An 18,516-nucleotide genomic window follows, 5' to 3' on the forward strand; every position below is an offset into this window, starting at 1 on the left:
GACGTAATCATGTCAAAGCTAAGTGCTGCGGGAACTTTCCTTGAGTCAGATAATTCCCACTTCACAGCCGGAGGATCTCTGAGGATCAGATGTTTGCCCAGTCTCATAGGTGACAGATGGCAGATCTCAGCTTTAAACGCACAACAGTCCGGGTCCAAACGCAGAGTGGGATATTGCCTCTGGAGAATATCACAATGTAGTCTAGTTGAGCGCTCGCTCACTACGCCCTAAACCTTTTATGCCTATTAACTTATTTAATCCTGGCAAAATAGCCTGTGAATTAGCCGCTCTGCTCATCTTCTTTTTACAGCTGAAGTAAGTGCAGCACCAACAACTCATGGAGCTAGAATGAGAATAGTGGAGGAATTTGGGTTCATTCATAATTTAATGAGCTCTAAGTGCCAAGCACCGTGATTGGCTCAGTGAACTCCTAGCTGTGAAGAAGGCAAAAAGGTTTCTACCCTCAGCGAGCTCAGATGCGGGTGAAAGAAGGCAGATAAGACCCAGAGCTAAGCCCCAAGATTTGACCGCCCACGGGGCGGAGTTTCTGAAAATAAAGTCAGCGAATGACATTTTTCTCTCAGGAAGATGGAGTTTCCCCGCACTGTTTGCCAATCACCAACTGTCCTGCCTCCATTTTTCCCTCAACTCCCATGAACTGCAGCTCCGTGAGCGCGAACGACGTCCCCGCCAAGATTGAAGACGGCGCCGGCTAGGGGCGTTATGACGTAGCCCGACGTCCGCCGGAAGTGCTCGGAAAAGTTCCGGGGGACGCGGCCTCCGCGCTTCCGGTATCCAGAGCGTCCAGGGTTGAGTGCTGCTGCTCGGCGCTGGAGTCGCCGTGCTGCCTCCGGAATCATGGTGTTCTACTTCACCAGCAGCAGCGGTGAGTGGGCGCCGAGACCTCCCTGGTCCCTGCTCGACCGCGGGTCTCCGAAGCCGAGACCCTCAGGCCGCCGCTGAGCCTTGGCTCTTAAGTGCCTTCTCCGCAGTGGGTGCCTCTTCCTGTGCCCTCATGGTCCCCGCACCGTGTCCGTCCCGGTCCTCCCGTGTGTCCCCTCGTCAGGGCCTGGGGGAGCGTAGAGGCACCATCACCCTTGCTGTCTTTGCCTCCGGGAGTTGTTCTTTTCTCTCAGTCAGAAAGACCTGTCGCTGCCTGGAATTAGACATTTTGTGGACGTCTTCACACCCATATCCCAAGTCTTCCCTTCCCAACCCACTCCTGTAACCTGTAATCTTGCTGCGCCCTGGTAATTACCCGCATAGAGCAAGCAAGGAGACACCTGCCAACAACTCTCTGCTTTACAAGAAGTGCGCCTTAGCCTTCTAGGAAAGGGCTGTAGGGCCTGGATGCTACAGAAAGCCATAAAAAGCCTCTGGAATGGCAATACAGCCACTCACTGGGCAGAGTTGACGTATCAGATCTTGAAAAATGACATGATAATGTTTTTGATTTGTCTTTGGCAGGCAAGGAAAGGGTGTGTTTAGTTCCCAGGATATGCTGTGTCTTCATTTCTCTGCTTATGTTGATCCCTTTGCCTAGAAGCAGCCACCAGTTAGCTGCTTCTCCCCTGAGACAGACCCCTCCTGTCTTCCAAATGCCTTTCCTGTCTTGTTCCCGTCCCAGGATTGCTTAAATATACCTCTTCAGGGATCCCCTTAACACCCAACACCTTTGGCATTGAACTTATCATATGATTTTTAATGCTGTCTGCTTGAGATAGAGTGTAAGCCCCTTGAGGGCAGGGACAGAATCTCCTTGTTTCTCTAGCATAGTGCCTGGCTCATAATAGTTACTCAATAAATACTTATTGAATAAATGAATTTTTTGACTTCTAGCACACTCCATCCTATTGCTACTCTCTGCCTACTTGTTAAAAGTGAGATTTAAGTGAAACTAGCTGCACAGTGTTTGTATGGGTTTGAATAGGGTGGTACCTGCTCTTTAGACGTGAGAACGTTGAAGCCAACGGAAGTTGTAGCTCACAGACCCTTGCCCCTGCTACTCCATCACAGTGTCACATCTCATTTTCTCAGTAGTTTAGGCTTCCACAGTGTGCCATAAGCTATTTCTCTGTCTCTGTAGGCTTAGTATTGTCTTACCCATATTATTAAAATTACTAGAAACAAATTTCAAACTAGCCTGAAAAATCATCATAGGCCCTTAATAACATTTTAATCTTTCCTCTGTCCTGTTTTACCCCTCTGTCATAAGATAACTGGAGCATCTCTTTGTGGCTTCTCCCAGAAACATAGTTATTCTCACAAGTCCAACAAGGAAATGAAAACTATAGGTAGGGCATATAGGTACTAAATGCATTTTATGCTGGCTGCTTTACTCTCCTTAAAGCCATTCTAAATTCTTTGAGCGTTAGTCATACACATGCAGGTGCCCTTAATAGAACAGAGTGCTTCAGTTGACTTGTGGGTCATATTTTTCTTGTTGGCTTCCATTGTAACATCAGAATTGCTTCCTGTTGTAAAAATATTTGGCCTCTAAGTCTAATCTACACTTGTGCAGCTTTTAAAATTGCAAAGTTAATGGAAAAAGTATAACTTTTCCAGTAAGATAGTAGTAAAACTTTACATATTCCAGTACAGAAAACAACTTGAACATGCAGAATCTGCAGGAAATGACTTTATATAAATAGCCAAGCTCTTCAACCAACTGATGGTTTACTGAAAAAAAACTTTTTTTAAAAGTGGGTTGAAAATCTCAATAGAAAGTTTTTACCTTCCCTTTTAAAATCAGTATCTCTGACTAAAATCTTCTTAGTCTTATTTTTTCATGCTCTCTTAATGGAATAATGAAACATTAGCCTTGCTATGTTTCCAGTGTCAAATTCCGACCCTTTTCTTTATGGACCCACAGAATACCTGTATGTGGCTCATTAAGTTCACTTTTACTTCTGGTACCTTTTACTAGCACCTGTCTCAAGATAGATTATTCTGCAAATTATGAAATTATCACAGCGCCTCTAAAGTTGGGTTTGTTGCTACGCTTGAATCAGGCATCTTCAAGAAGACTAGTTACCATAGTAATCAACGAATTATTTTGTAGAATGCCCCTCGGTTTGGGCTTATAGCAGTTATGTTCTTAATCATCTCATTTTATAGGTCAACCGTCCAAAGAATCATCTGTCATTCTTTTGGCAGTAATCTAGCTAGCTTGTTCTGCAGAAACAGCTTTGTTTATTTCAATCATTTTAAAAATTACCTTTGTTTGATTACAAGAACCATCTATACATTTTGTAAGCAAGCAGGCAGGGTAACTATTGTTAACAGTTAAATATATATCCTTCCATAGTATAAAGAAAATGAGTGCATGTATTAAAAATGTATATGTAAACATGTTTATATGTACTCAGTTATTTTTTACAAATTGAATCTTACTGTATATAGATACACAAAAAATGCTGTTCTGATATTTAATATATTCATCTACCCTTTTTAATGAGTCCATGGTATTTTGTTTATGGGTGTTCTACAGTGTGTTTAACCAGTCTTAATGAGTGTTAAGGTTGTAAAAACAACTTCATTGCTTGATGAAGTGTTAATTAGTAGGATATATACAACTAGTGGTGACATTATAGAATCAAAAGGGTGTACACATACAATAGTGCCCTAAGTGTACAGAGAGAATCTGAAACACTTTAGTTGTATTCCTGCACTTGGCATTTGTCATATGCTATGCAAAGGGCTTATCAAGCTAACACAATGCTCAGTTACAGACAAGTCTGTCAGCTAGTCAGTACAAACATTGTTTCTCTCAACTATTTCCAAGTAATTATGGGCTGTAGTCATCATACAAATGAAAGAGTGCTGCTCCCCAGCCTTCAGAGTTCCACTCTCGAGGTAGTTCCGTGTTCTGGAGCGACAGCAAGCAGGCTGCCCAGCCCAACCTTGCACCTGTCTGCCAGGCTTTGTAGACAGAGGCCCAGTGGCTGTGAATTCAGGAGTCTAGATCCAAATGGGGTCTAACAGGTTTTGGTAGACTAGCTCGGAAACCCACAACCCAGTTAGAATTTCAATGAAGAAACCTAACTGATTCTAGATAGAGGATTCCCACATCAAAACACACTATCAGACTTCCCTGGTGGCGCAATGGTTAAGAATCCGCCTGCCAATGCATGGGACACTGGTTTGATTGATCCCTGTCCTGGAAGATCCCACATGCTGCAGAGCAACTGAGCCTATGTGCCACAACTACTGAGCCTGTGCTCCTAGAGCCTGTGCTCTGCGACAAAGAGAAGTCCCCACTCGCTGCAACTACAGAAAGCCCGCACACAGCAACAAAGACCCAACGCAGCCAATAAATAAATAAATAAAATTTAAAAAACAAAAAACACACACTAGCTCAGGAAAGCACATGTTATTTCTAAGGTGAGCCACACCAGAATATTCTGTTTGACTTAAGGTAGTGGTTCCTAATGCTGATTTCACATTAGAATCGCTGTAAAAAGATCTTTGAACAAACCCGCATCCCCAGAGATTTGGGTTTGGTTGGTCTTAGGTGGAGCTGGGGCAAAATTAGGTGATTCTAATGTGTAAACAGGGTCCAGAGTCACTGATTAGAAGAAGCTCGAGAGCCGTGTTTCCCCTGAATGTGATAAGGAGCCTATTATAATTTGCAGCACACCTGGAATGTAACTAATATTAACTAAATCAAATTATGAAAAATAAAACTTGCCTAAGTATAGGAACCTATTTTTAAATGGTTGAGGTGAAGATATTTGATCATTGTTTTTTTAAAACTATTTTAGAGAAGGCAGAAGTATAGGGCTGAACTGGAATTGCGTTGAACTATATGCCTGAGAAAGTAGGAAAGTAGCTATTTTTAATGAGGGTTGATAAACTTTTCTCAGATGGTCAATATTTTAGACTTTGTAAGCCACATACAATCTCTCTAGCTTTTCCTTCTTCATTTTGCCTTTCAACCCTTTAAAAATGTAAAAATGATTCTTAGCTCAAGGCTGTCCAAAACCAGAGCAGGATTTGGCCCACAAGGCCCTGTTTTGCCAGCCCCTAAATAAGCATTGGTCACTTGATTTTCCCATCAAATAGTTGTGTTGGTCATGAAGTTATCTAACTATTTCTTATTTTTGTTTTGTCTTAGTTAACTCATCTGCTTACACTATTTACATGGGAAAGGATAAATATGAAAGTAAGTTTTCAAAAGCATTTGGTTTTGAAATTTCCAGCAGGTAAGTGTTAATTGTGTTTTCTCCCCATGGTTTGTTGGATATGAGTTTTCACTTAACTACTACTAACTAACCCATTATAAGGAATTCTAAAGGATTAACTTCCTTAGAATTTCATTATATCAAATAATAATTGAGCTAACTGGACCACTGGTGGCTGACTAGAAACTTACTTTACAAAGAGTTTTGTGGTATCGTTTTATTTAGGGGTGACAGGAATCAGAGGTTAACCTGTGCTAGTTTTCATCAAATATAAGTAATCTGTGGCGTGGACTTAGAAAAGATCATTTTCTGTGCATTTTTACGTCGTTTAAGAAATCTATCTTGGTTTTTTTGAGACAGCAGATGGTTCTTTTTGAGTTGAAATGTTAACAGTGTTTTCAAGCTTTCTTGATCACTCAGAATGAAACAATTATCTCATACTTTGCACATTCTGTGACTAAATGATGGAAACATTCACCTAACTAAAACAAAAATTTACAAAAAAATACCCATACTATTTTCTATGCCCCCTATTTTCTGTTTTGTTTCATTTTTAAAAAGCTAGTCTTAATCTGCTAAATTAATCTTCTGACCCACTAATGAATTTGATCTAAAGTTTACAAGAGAAACACTGCATTAGGGCATCGCCTTTTTGACTGCACGGGTGAGGAGGGTGCCGAAAGGGAAGTGTAATTTTCTTGATCAGGAGAGCAGGGAGGTGACAGCACTGACCCTCGATGTGGGACACTGAGGTGAGGGAGGAAAGAACTGCAACAAGGGAGCTTGGAGAAGATGACAGAATTCCTCTTCAAGCTTGGAAAGCACAACTGCTGTTATCTTGAGGGTAGCATCATGTTCTGGAAAAGACAACTCTGAAATCTGGCCAGTCTGGGTTAAAATCCCAGCTCTTCAGCAACCTAGCCATAGTTACTTAACCTTTTTGAACCTCACGGTTCTTAGATGTAAGAAGAGGATCCTGCGACAGTATCGGCCTTGCAGGGCTGTGAAGATTAAATGAAAGAGCCTGGGGAGAGTTCCTGGCCCAGGGTGGGCACTCAGTAAGGGGTGGTTTTCATCACTGAAGCTCTGGAGCTCCCAAAGCCGCCTCCCTCCTCCCTGGGAACACTTCAGGCCTGCGTGACTCTGCCTCAGGAGTCTGAGAGGTGCCTAATTCATGTCAGTTATCTTTCTTTAACCCCCAGGTATTGCTTTTTTTTTGTTTGTTTGTTTTCCCCTTTTTCTAAAACAGTGTCTGTTCTAGGTGCAGTTTGTAACTGACAAACAGTTTAAACTTGATCCTTTAAAAGAGACATATAACATTCTTCAGTATGAGATGCTTGGTATTAATGAAATAAATAAGGCCCTAAATTAAAAGATGTCAAAGAACAGTGATAAGTTATATATATAACTTAGATATGACTATGTATATAGTTATATAAAAACATATGTAGTTGTATGTATATGTATAGTTACACATGCTAAGTATATGTAGTTGGTGTATATATACATATATCACATAAAAATATATAACATTATAAATATGATAATGTGGTATAGTTATATAACTTTATAATTATAAATCAGATCTATATAACAGTTTCAAACCCTGCTATAACCATAAGCAGAATCAGTATAAGCAAGACGAGCACATTAGCACCGAGAGAAAAAAGCAATAGCATAAAATAACTCATTTTTAAACAGTTTTTTCCTTATAGTGAATTTGTGCCATAGAATCTGGGAGTGACTTAATAGAAGCAGTCTGCAATGTATTAATACTTGAGTTTTATATTTCTCCTAGTAACCCATGAATTGTCCTGGGTAAGTTTTCTTATAGTGTCCTCCTGATGAACGTAGCTGGGGAGGGGATGCTATCTCCCTGTATTACATGAACAATAAGGCACAGTTATAGGAGTGATAGTTACCTATAGTAGATACAGATCGAAACTTGACCAAATCTGCTTTCCCTTCTACCACACAAAGGGTGTGAACCCAAAACTTAGGTTCCTGAGAACCTAAAGCCGAGGTTTTGCGTGTTTTGCACTGTGCAGCCCTGGGAGGGGGCTTTATGTATTTCTTACAGCGAAGGGCTGCCTTCACTCCGGTGCACCCTGATGGGCTACCCGTGCTGCTAATGCAGGCAGCTGTGCCATGGACATTCCTACCATGTCTCTTTTCCTTTCCATTGTAGTTTCCTATTTGCTGGGGCTGATCTGTGTAGGGCCACGCGTCAGCCTCTGAGTATCTGAAGAGGAAGACTGAGTCTGTGCTTTCACAGCGTTCATTCAGGTGGAGGCACATACAAAACCAAATAGGGGTCAATTTTGCTATGAACCTAGAACTGCTCTAAAAAATAAAGTCTATTAAACAAAAGTATGGGCAGAAAGAAGTAATATTAATAGCAAACTTCAGTAGAAGTAGAGGGGGCAGAGAGAAAATGTGGTTATGGAGAGCTGAGAAGGCTTCCCGGAGGAGTTGGTTAGATTGGGCTAGATTGTGGAATCCTTTAAACCTCCGTTGTAGGAATTTCTATCTATAGATATAAATCTAGACACATAGTTTCTCTCTACAGATGTGAATTTAGATTCTATCTGGAGCCCACTGGAGTGGTGTTTTGCTGTCATTAAAGTATTCAATATATGAAGAAAAAATTCTATATATTAGAACACTTTTCCCCAGGCACTCCTAGAGTGATCAACTCTCCTAGTCTGCTTTGTAAGAACAGTGTTACAGTTTTAAGGTATGCTGTTCTCTAGTGCTCCTGGCGCATCACATTTACTTCTAACAGCCTTGATGACTTCAGACGAAGGGCTGGATGGAACATAAATGAATTTTAAGTTGGACGATTTACTTTCACTGAAAAGCTTTCAGGTATGTTCTTTTTATTAGCCAGCAGGTGTCACCAGGGAGCCAAACATTACCCAAATGAGGAAAATAGGTTTTTATATTTCCTTCCTCTGATTTCTCTGATTACTTTTGGCTGTTTGCTCACCTTCTTACTTAAGCTAGTAGAAAACCCTTCAGGAAGCTCAAGGTGTCTGCAGTTGCTTAGAGTACCCTCATCCAGCAGGGGACTCTTATCATCTTTTTCCTTTCCAGAAAATAAATACCTCATTCAGATGAGGTAGATTATACTTCAGTACATTTTAAATCATACTATGTGAATCACTTTGTTTACAGTTTTTAACTTGATGTTTAATAACTTAAGTAATGCTTCTGTGTTACTGATTATTAATATGGCTATTAGAGGTATATATTGAGATAATCTTTCTGTAGTGATGTATGTTATTAGCCTTAAAAATATGCATACATGGGAGTTCCCTGGTGGTCTAGTGGTTAGGATTCGGTGCTTTCACTGCTGTGGCCCAGGTTCATCCCTGATTGGGGAACTGAGAACTTGCAAGCCACGTGGCGTGGCCAAAAAAAAAAAACTATATATATATATATATATATACACACACACACACACACACACACACACACATATAATGTCTATATGTGTGTGTGTGATATATACATATACACACACACACATACGTTTTGAATGAATACTTAACGTTTTAGAAATGCACCTTAAGGAAATAATCAGGAGTATGGACATATTTATTTTAAAAAAAAATTTACCGAAGCATTTATAATTAGAAGCAATCTGAATGTCAACAATAGAAAAGCTTATCCGTGTGATAGAATCAAGTAGTCATTGTTTCCAAAGAACTTTTAAAATTTTTATTTTTATCTAACAAATATATGGTTTAAAAGTTCAAGTAATAACAGAATGCTTATAGTAAAAAACACCAGTTCCCTACCCCATCCTTTTCAATACCCATGTTCCACCCTCAGAGACAGTTACTTTAACTTTTATTTATTTCTTCCATTTCATTTTTATTTTCATATGTGACAGAATTTTAGGTGATTTTTATTTTCGTTTTTATATTTCCAGTGTTTGTTTTGTTCTCTAATTTTCTACAATTTTATCATTGATAAGCTTTTTTTTTTTTAGAAGTAAAATGCAGTTCACTGGTTTTGAGGTTTTGGCAAAACCATTTTAACATATAGGTATTATTATAGTGAATCAGTTTTCTAAGACACCATCTAACATCTCAGCTGCTCTGATTTATCAATGTTAGTTTTATCTTGCACTTTAGATTATAAGCATTATGCAAAATTATAATGATTATAATTGTCCAATTGTAAAAACTTAAAAATTTTTTTTTGTATTTTCAAGGATCAAAGCCTCTGAATTACTCTTTTCTTCATTAAGGGAGAGAAAAAGTTTTGTGGAAAAGATTGCTATTTTTTCCCTTCCTAACTTATGATAAACTTTGGCATATTTCATTTAACCTTTTTTTTTTACAATATTTTTTAGTTTTGTTTTATTTAAAAAATTTTGAATTATTTTTTATTGACATATAGTTGATTTAAAATATTGTATTAGGGAATTCCCTGGTGGTCCAGTGGTTAGGACTCAGTGCTTTCACTGTCAGGGCCCAGATTCTATCCCTGGTTGGGGAACTAAGATTCTGCAAGCCATGCAACACAGCCAAAAAAGTAAATAAAAGAACCAAAGTATAATTGAAAAACAAAATTTTAAAATAAAATAAAATAAAAATAAAATATTATATTAGTTTCAGATATACAACATAGTGATTCAGTATGTTTGCAGATTGTACTTCGTTTAAAGTTATCACAGAATAATGGCTGTATTTCTCTGTGCTGTACAATATGTCCTTGTGGTTTATTTATTTTATACATAGCAGTTTGTATCTCTTAAGACCTTCATTTTTCTTTTTTTTTTTTTCCTTTTCTTTGTTCTTTTCTGTCTCTCTGCAGATGAAGATCTGATAAAGTATGGCTGGCCTGAAGATATTTGGTAGGTAACAATTTTGGTTCCACTTTTTATGAATCATTATTTTCTTAGACTTGGCCAACCACCTGACTCCGATGCTTTGCGTTTTGTCTATGAATGTTCAGTGGTAAATAGCTGACTGCCAGCTCCCTTCATTTATAATTACCACATTAACTGGGAATGAGGTCTTAGGGCTAGATCTCAGGTCTGACTACAAAGATCTCAGGAACATAGGCTTGCCTTTGTTGCCTCCTGTGTGTCTCCTCATGATAGATTATTGAGACAATGGCACTTAACATGCTCAGATCAGTCTTCTTAGTGGATGGATGCGGGCTTCACAAGAAGCAATGAAGAAAATAGACGCAAGCTTCCATGTCAGTGGACTAAATAGAGCATCTGACCAGATCCAGCTTTAAAGAAAACACAGACTGAGTTCCCTTTGTCTTCTCAACAAAGAGTTTAACCCTGGCTTGATCCAGCCCCTACCCCGTCTTTCTAAAATAATTTATGGAAATTTCAAAAATAATAAGATATTCTTTCTTGGCCTCCTTCCAAGATAATTTTATTTTGCCACTCACCAGACCCAGTCTGAAAAAACAACAAAACGAATGCAGGAAAAAACCCTTCATTTCAGTTGAATTCTTTTCTTTTTCTAATTGCCTTAGAATGCCATATGGGCTTTTCTACGACTTAGACCCAGAACCTGTAAGGAGTTCATGGGTTCCTGCTACTTTCTTTTTTTCTCATGTAACACTCTCAGACTCGTTTGCTTTCTTTTTCTAGCTGCAGCTTCCACCACTCCCTCTGACCCTCATGATGTCTCTCCTGGAGCCTAACTCTACTTACCGTTGAGCAGGATATGGTCTCCACAACTCCTAACACCCGCTACAAAATGCTGTCTCTGAGGAGAAGCACTTGGATCCTGTTTGTTTTAATGACAGTAATAATGTACATTTATTGGGCACATAACTGTAGGCCAGATCCTATTGAGTGTTGACCTCCACTAATATGTTTTGTTTCACAACAACCCTGTGAAATAGTTACTGATATTGTGCCCATTTTTCAGATGAGGAAACTAAGGCTAAGAGAAGCTGAACAGATCCACTCTGGTCGTTGCTGGCCCCCAGCCAGCTTGACTTCTAGATCCCCGTTTCTCTCTCCCTTCAGGCTCTTGCTGCAGTGTTCTCCTAGACTGCTTTTCTCCAAGTGTGGGCCCAGATCCCTCACTTATTCACTACAGTGACAGAGCTTAGACTGCCACTTTTTAGGAGAGTTGATTGATTTTCAATAAGGAATGCAGCATTAGACATCTGGGAGGAAAAGCATTGCCCAGAGACTAACTTAAGCTACACCACAGGTGTGGCCTTACTCAGAACCCCTGGGCCTACCTGCAGGAGCCCATGAAGGGCACCTCTCTGGCTCCAGCCTACCTCATTGTGAGGGGGCTGCTTCCTGACCCCAGTGGAAGTGCTTTCCTGTGTGTCTGCTTTCTCTGAAGTCCACACTCCAGGAACCAAGAGGCACTAGAAACCTGAGGAGGTTTAAAGTCATTTTTATTAGCCCTCTGTTCCACCACAACGGCCCATCTTCTGAACTCAAATATGTCATCAAGTTAGACACCGTTTGGCACCCCTGTGCCTTAGGTGAGCAGGTTGCGCTGCTCGGGGCTTCTGCATTGGGTGCTGTTTACCTTCCCAGGACTCTAGACTGCAAGTCCCCCCTCCCCGCCACCCCAGGACAGTGGTCCACCAGCTTTATTTAGCACTCTAGCCCCACGACCTAGCATAGGACCTGGCGCGTGGGAGGTGTTCAATGGATGTGAACGTTGTAACTGGCTAGCTCTCTGCCTGTCTAGAAATGATCTTTATTGGACATTCCTTCACAGTAACTACATTCTGGTCATCTCCATTTGGAGTGCCTGTCGCCCCCCAGCTGGATTATTTCAGTTATCTTTAGAGCCCCAGAGACCTCCAGATCTGTCACACAAGAGATAAGAATGATTGTACCTGTTACATAGTTATCTCCTGTAAGGTTTGGGGGCAGAAATACCTGTATAGAAAAGGTTACATATTCAGATGCACCATGAAAGTCAATTCACTACAGCCTTTTACCTGACATTTAAAAAAAAAAATTAAGTGGAAGAGAAATTTCCAATTTACAACCTACACCTCATGTGTTATGACTTGGGTTTTTCATTTCATTCAGATTGACTGTCTCCTGGAATGCACTTACCAAATGGTGTCTATAGATACCCGATACCCATTTAGACACTCTGTAGTCTTGAGATTTAATGTCTGTTGTCGGAAGTGACTGACTTTTACTTCCAGAAGCTATTCTAGGTCAGATGTGAGCTGGCATAGCCCTAAATTTCAAGACCTGTTCCAGTTCATAAACTGTCAATCCTGGAAACAGTCCTGGGCGTGCAAAGAATGAATCACTTGGTCTACATTCCAGGGCGGATTTTCAACGTAGAGTCTGGAACTTAACCTCTAGGAATGTCAACATCTGAGTTTATACCAGGAACCTCCTAAGATACTTTTAAGCAAAGAATGTATCTAGAGTTACATGAGAGTGGAACTAAATTCATTTTAAACAAAGGAAAATAGTGTGTGCGTTCACTGCCTCCAAACTCCCTAATGAGTAATATTTCCAGAGATCCCACTTTAAGGAGTTAAACAACCCAGTTTGGGGTCCCCTGTATCTTTACATTATCAGGTCAGGGTTGCTCATGCTTCTAGTCTCTGTGTTCAGTAAAGGGTAATAATAATTTAGCAGGCGAGGAAGAGAGGAAACTAGGGAATTAGTGGGCATAATTTAAACCTGGAGTGAGCATTTTGGGAGGTTTGGAAGGTTTTTTAAAGGAAACTTGCTCAAAGTAGTTATGTTTATAGAATTGACTTTTTTGTTTGTTTTGCATTTCAACCAAAGCCCCATACGGACATGCATTCCCCCTTACCTTTGTAGAGGTGTACCTACAAGCCTTAAGTTGGTGTAGATCAGCAGTGATATTCCCGGGTGTGTTTCAGTACTTTGACTGCCTATGTACAAACCCAAGTATTTGTGTATTTCTTTTGATAAAATTCCAGATCCGAGACCTTTAAGGAAAATCAGAATGCGGTCAAGCTACTATGGGTAGTAGGAAAGAGTTGTTGTAAATAGAGAACTTAAATCGGAATGGGAGAAATTTTCTCAATTGAGCTTGCTTACTAATGGGCTAGTTTCCTAAGATCCTGAAACAGAGTAGTGGTGTATAATTTCCAGATTTTCAAAAAACACATTTTCTGGCTGAAAAATGCCAAGCTGAAGACGATAATCAGTAGGCATCTCTTACGTGGGAATGCAAATAAGTAAATGAACCAGCAGAAGAAAAATAAGTCAAACTAAGATTTTACATTATTTATGGCTATCAGTAATGGTTAAGAATAAAACCTAGAGTCATCATAGACTGCCAAAAATATGTAAAAATTTTCTTTATCCCAAGTGACTAGCAAACTGCTTAACCTTTTTAAAGAGGGCATTACAAACAGCATAAGCTTAACCTTTATATAGAGTCACACTGTCTACATCTTGGACCGGATATGAGTGTGTAACTGTTTTCAGTTCTAAAAAAATCCCTTAATGCTAAGAAATTTCTAGAGAAATACGTAATGGGATATGATGTTGCCTCCTTAGGGTTTTACTGAACATTCCTCAGTCTTGAAAGAAAAGGACTAAGGAAGGAGATGACTAAAATTAACAGTCGTGTGTTACCATTGTTTGCTAGCTTTCTGGAGGTGTCTCTGGGTATTAGAAAGAGAGTTCAGCTCCATCGGTGAATTGTAAATATGAAAAACTTAAAATCCCCAAATATTGGACTAGGTGGAAAGGAAGTAAGTTTTAAAAGATTTAACTAAATTGGTGAATGATAGAGCCTTAATGAAAGGTAAATTTAGGACATTGGGGTGAGAGGGCATTCGGAATATTTTTAGGACAGTGTCTTAAAAGGCAATCACTGTGCTTTCTCAGAAGATGCGTATTAATATCGCTGTCACATTTAAGGCTGGAGAATTGTTGGTCTGACCCATTTTGTGAGGTGATTTGTTTACTGCTTCAGTCCTCACCTGACTCTTCCATCGTTATGACTGACATTCTCTTTGAATCGTTTTGCCATCGCTTGAAACTCAGCATGTCCCAAACCAAACCTGTCATCTTTTTGCCACACTTGCTCCCTCTCCGACTATAAGGTGTTCCTGTCAGTGGTCCTGCAAGTCGGCCAGGCATGCAGCCCTGGAGTCTTGATGACTTCTTTCATTCTCTTCTCTTCTCACCTAAAATTCCTTCCCCTGCGTTTGCTCTAAGTCCCGTGCTTCAGCCTGGGACCCACCAAATCTCAGTTCATTGAAGGAAACCTTGGGTCACTGAGAGCTCTTTTGTCACTTGAAAAATCACCCTTCCCTGGGCTTTTAACATTCACTGCCTCCCATACTCATCTTGGCACTTACTCTCACACAGCCACAGAACTTTCCACGTGTTTCTCACCTCTCCCAGTTGGTAGTGGGCCCTTTGGAGGTGATGACTGTGTCTTACGCTCCCCATAGTGCTCAGCGTGCGATAAGCAGTGAATTAATATTTTTGGATTGGAGTGCTTTAAATGCAAGTGGCCTGAGCAGATGGTTAACTCGTACGTCTTGCTAAAAGTGGTTTTCATTCTTTGTAGGTTTCATGTGGACAAACTCTCTTCGGCTCATGTATACCTTCGATTACATAAGGTAACTGGATTTAAACATGGATTCGTGACTTTCCTTAGTGATGAGCATCCTATCTTGTCCTCTATCCTTTTTTTCTTTTTTGGCAAATAAATTATTTAGAGTAATAAATATGTCCAAAAGTCTGCAAATTAACAAATGAAGAGATGTTTTCCACCAACCTAGGAAATCACTTCCCAGCCAGAAGCACCACCTTGTCCTGCCAGCTGAGGTGTGCTGTGTCACCTCTGCTGTCTCTCCCTGTCATTTCAGTTGACATTACTGGATTTTCTGTCTTCTTCCGGGGAGATCATGTTGTGGTTCCTTTTTCTCAGACTCATGTGATTCTCCTGTCTCACCAAGGGCACAGGTTCCTAGTTATCAGGGGCTGCTTTGGGAGGTTTAAAACAGCATTATCATAGTAAAGGGAAAAGATTTAATGTTCCCTAGTCACATAAGATCACTGTGTTTACCAATCTGTCTTTACATCTATCTATTATATTTTGTATAGTTGAATCATAGGGTATAGATAATTGTTATGTGTATTTTTTTAATATTTATTTTGGAATGATTTTAGATTTACGGAAAAGTTGCAGAGGTAGTACAGATTCCTATGTTCCCCATGTCCAGTTTTCCCCATTGTTAACATCTTACATTACCATGGTAGATTTGTCAGAACTAAGAAACCAGCGTCGATGCATCACTATTAACTAACCTCTAGACTCGATTTGGATTTCTCCTGTTTTTCCATTAATGTTGTTTTTCTATTCCGGGATCTGGTCCAGGGTCCCACATTGCGTTTTAGTTGTCATGTCTGCCTAGTCTCTGGTCTGTGACAGTTTCTCACTCTTTCCCTGTTTGTCATGACCTTGACAGTTTGAGAAGTACTAGTCAGGTCATGACTAGACTGGAGTTATGCGTTTAGGGGAAGAATAGCCCAGAGGTGAAGTGCTCTTATCCCATCATTTCAGGATTTTATGCGTTAATAGGACTTACCACTAATGGTGTTAACCTTGATCTCCTGGCCAGGGAGGAGCCAGGAGTTTGTCAGGCTTTTCCGCTAGAGAGTTGCTTTTCTCCCTACATACTTTATTATTTGCTAGCAAGTCACTGAGTCCAGGCTGTACTCAAGGGGGAGAGGATGGAATTAAGCTCCATGTCCTGGTGTGGGGAGTATCTGCATATATTCTTTGGAATTCTTCTGTAAGGATGATTCATCTCTTCTGCCCCATGTGTTTAATTCAGTCATTTACTTATATCAGTATGGACTCATACATTTACTTTATACTTTGGGTTATAATCCAGTACTGTGTCATTTTGTTGCTAAACTTGTCCCTGCTTTTACTCTTCTAGCTTGGCTCCTATGTTCCTTTGACACGCTCCTGTCATTTTGGTTTTCCAGCATTTCCTTACTTTTTGACACTCTGAGATGCTCCAGGCTTATCTTGTATTTTCCCTGCTCCAGCCCTAGAATCAGCTATTTCTCTGAGGAACCTTGGTTTCTTTTATTTGGGAAATGATATTTAGAAATCAAGATCTGGACTCTGGGTGTGCTCATTGCTACTGGAGTGTCATCACTTCTAGGCCCTTTCATGTGACAGAACTAGGAAATATGTGTATGTATACCAACCCATGTTAGTAATTCGTATGCAAAATTGTTTCTGTATCTACAGTAAGCTAAACATGAGCTCCTACTGATGTCTGATGAATCCATTACTACAGGGGCCTTTCTCACATTCCTTCCTTGCTTATCTATTACTTCCTTCTCAAACAGTGGGAAGCCTGGCTCCTACCATCCACCATCATTTGCTTATTTGAACCCAGCATATGTGGAAGTGGTTTCAGATTTGTTAACCTGTATCCTCATAAGAAACAACTTTATCACCTAAAGTACAGTGTTTATATGCAGTTATTTTTGGGTTTTGCCTTACAGTTTCCATTCAAAATGCTGTTTTTCATAGTTACTTGTCAGCTGCTTTCCCCCCATGCCTTTCAGTGATGTTTGTCACACACTTAGGTTCTTTTGTCTCAGTCTGCATTCCAGCTTGGCATCCCCTGGTTGATTGTATTACTTTTATTTATTTTTCAGAGTTTATGTTGTTTTTTTAAATTAATTAATTTATTTTATTGTCTGCGTTGGGTCTTCATTGCTGCATGCAGGCTTTCTCTAGTTGCGGCATGCAGGGGCTCTAGGCACATGGGCTTCGGTAGTTGTGACACACAGGCTCAGTTGTTGTGGCTCGTGGGCTCTAGAGCACAGGCTCAGTAGTTGTGGCGCACAGGCTTCGTTGCTCCAAGGCATGTGCGATCTTCCTGGACCAGGGATCGAACCTGTGTCCCCTGCATTGGCAGGCAAATTCTTAACCACTGCGCCACCAGGGAAATCCCTGATTGTATTACTTTTAAAGTGACAGTTTACAAACTTTTTCACGTTACTTTGTTATTTTCATAGTTATTGTTTTGACTGGTTGCTTTGAGTTGATAATATGCCACAGTTAATTTTAAAGCTCCCTTGTCAGAATGTAAGTTGTTTACAATTTTCAGTATCATGAATCCCCAACAAGAAATTTTTTATGAATTACTTTCTATTTTTCTTTTTTTTTTTTTTATTATTGTTTTATTTTATTTTATTTTTTATTTTTTTTTTTTTAGAGTCCTCAGAAATGAAATTACTGGGTCAGAAGATATAAACATTTTAGTAACTCCTTTTATGCCAGATTGCCCATTGAAAATATTGTTCTAGTTTAAAATGCTACTGGATATATATATCTTTTCCAAAACCTTTTGGGGGTTTTATAAATTAAGGAAAATAGCAACCTTTTGACCATTTTAATAAATACTACATGCTACTTCATTATACCTATAATATTTACTTCTAAATTTACTAACCCCAACTTTACTTATTCTATTTATGTTTTTGAGAACTGTATGGTAAAAAAAAAAAGAGGAAGATTGTGAACTCTGCTGGAACAAAATTCTGAATTTTCCTAGGCAACTTCTTGCCATTTTGGAACTATTTTAAGTCTAGGGAAAATAAAGTATGGTGTTCCCAACTTTCCTTTTGGTTCAGATTAAATTTTTTCCTTTGGGTTCTGCTGCGTCAGAAAATGGAAATAACCGTGGGTAGTCCCAAGTTCACATTGCCACCAGTTAAAACTTGTTTGAACAGGAGTTTGATTTCATTTTCTTTTGGAAGCACATAATGTGCTGGATAAAAATATGTGCTCCTTAAGGAACTTTTACCTGGTTGAACTCCTGCAGTAAATGCCGTAGCCCTTTGTACTTAGTAGGTACCAAGTAAGTGTTGGAGATGCAGTGAGACTAAGTATAAGTAGTTCAGAATCCAGACTGAGAGCCGGACTGCTAGCTTTGTATCCTGGCCCCGCTGCTTACCAGCTGTGTGACTCTGAGCAAGTATTCCACTATGTCCGTTTCCTCATCTGTAAAAGGGAGCTAACAGTCCCTGTCTTCCTGGGTCGTTGTGAGGATTAGATGAGCTAGCATCACTGAAGCATTTAGAATAATGCCTGGCACATGCTAAGAGCTATGTGTGTTCATTCTTTTTTGTGTCGAATTCAGGTGAATTCCACCCAAGCTTTGAAGGTCATGGATTTTCAACAAGTGTTTTTTCCTAGTCTTATTTGATTTTTGAAAACCTGTAGAAAAATCTCACTTATCAAGAGGTTTCTTATCTCCTTAACACAGCGGGCACAAAGCCCGCAGTCAAAATTCTGGCCTTTGCATATGGAGAGTACCTTACACTCTC

The 18,516-nt window shown here is 39.8% G+C and overlaps 1 protein-coding gene across 3 annotated transcripts in view; it reads left to right on the forward strand.

The window, feature by feature from the left end:
* Window positions 1–669: 669 nt before the first annotated feature.
* Window positions 670–18,516, forward strand: part of CCDC25 (coiled-coil domain containing 25) — a 37,845-nt gene continuing 19,998 nt past the window's right edge. The window contains exons 1-4 of one of the 3 annotated variants that reach the window (XM_057721138.1): window positions 670–886; window positions 5,117–5,164; window positions 10,011–10,050; window positions 14,723–14,774. In XM_057721138.1, coding sequence (XP_057577121.1) covers window positions 859–886; window positions 5,117–5,164; window positions 10,011–10,050; window positions 14,723–14,774 — 168 coding nt within the window. In that variant the 5' untranslated portion in view covers window positions 670–858. The remainder of the gene's footprint in view (window positions 887–5,116; window positions 5,165–10,010; window positions 10,051–14,722; window positions 14,775–18,516) is intronic. The other 2 variants (XR_009051253.1, XM_057721137.1) reach the window with 2 other exon arrangements.

This window comes from Hippopotamus amphibius, chromosome 2, assembly GCF_030028045.1.
Source record: "Hippopotamus amphibius kiboko isolate mHipAmp2 chromosome 2, mHipAmp2.hap2, whole genome shotgun sequence".
Lineage (NCBI taxonomy): Eukaryota > Metazoa > Chordata > Mammalia > Artiodactyla > Hippopotamidae > Hippopotamus > Hippopotamus amphibius.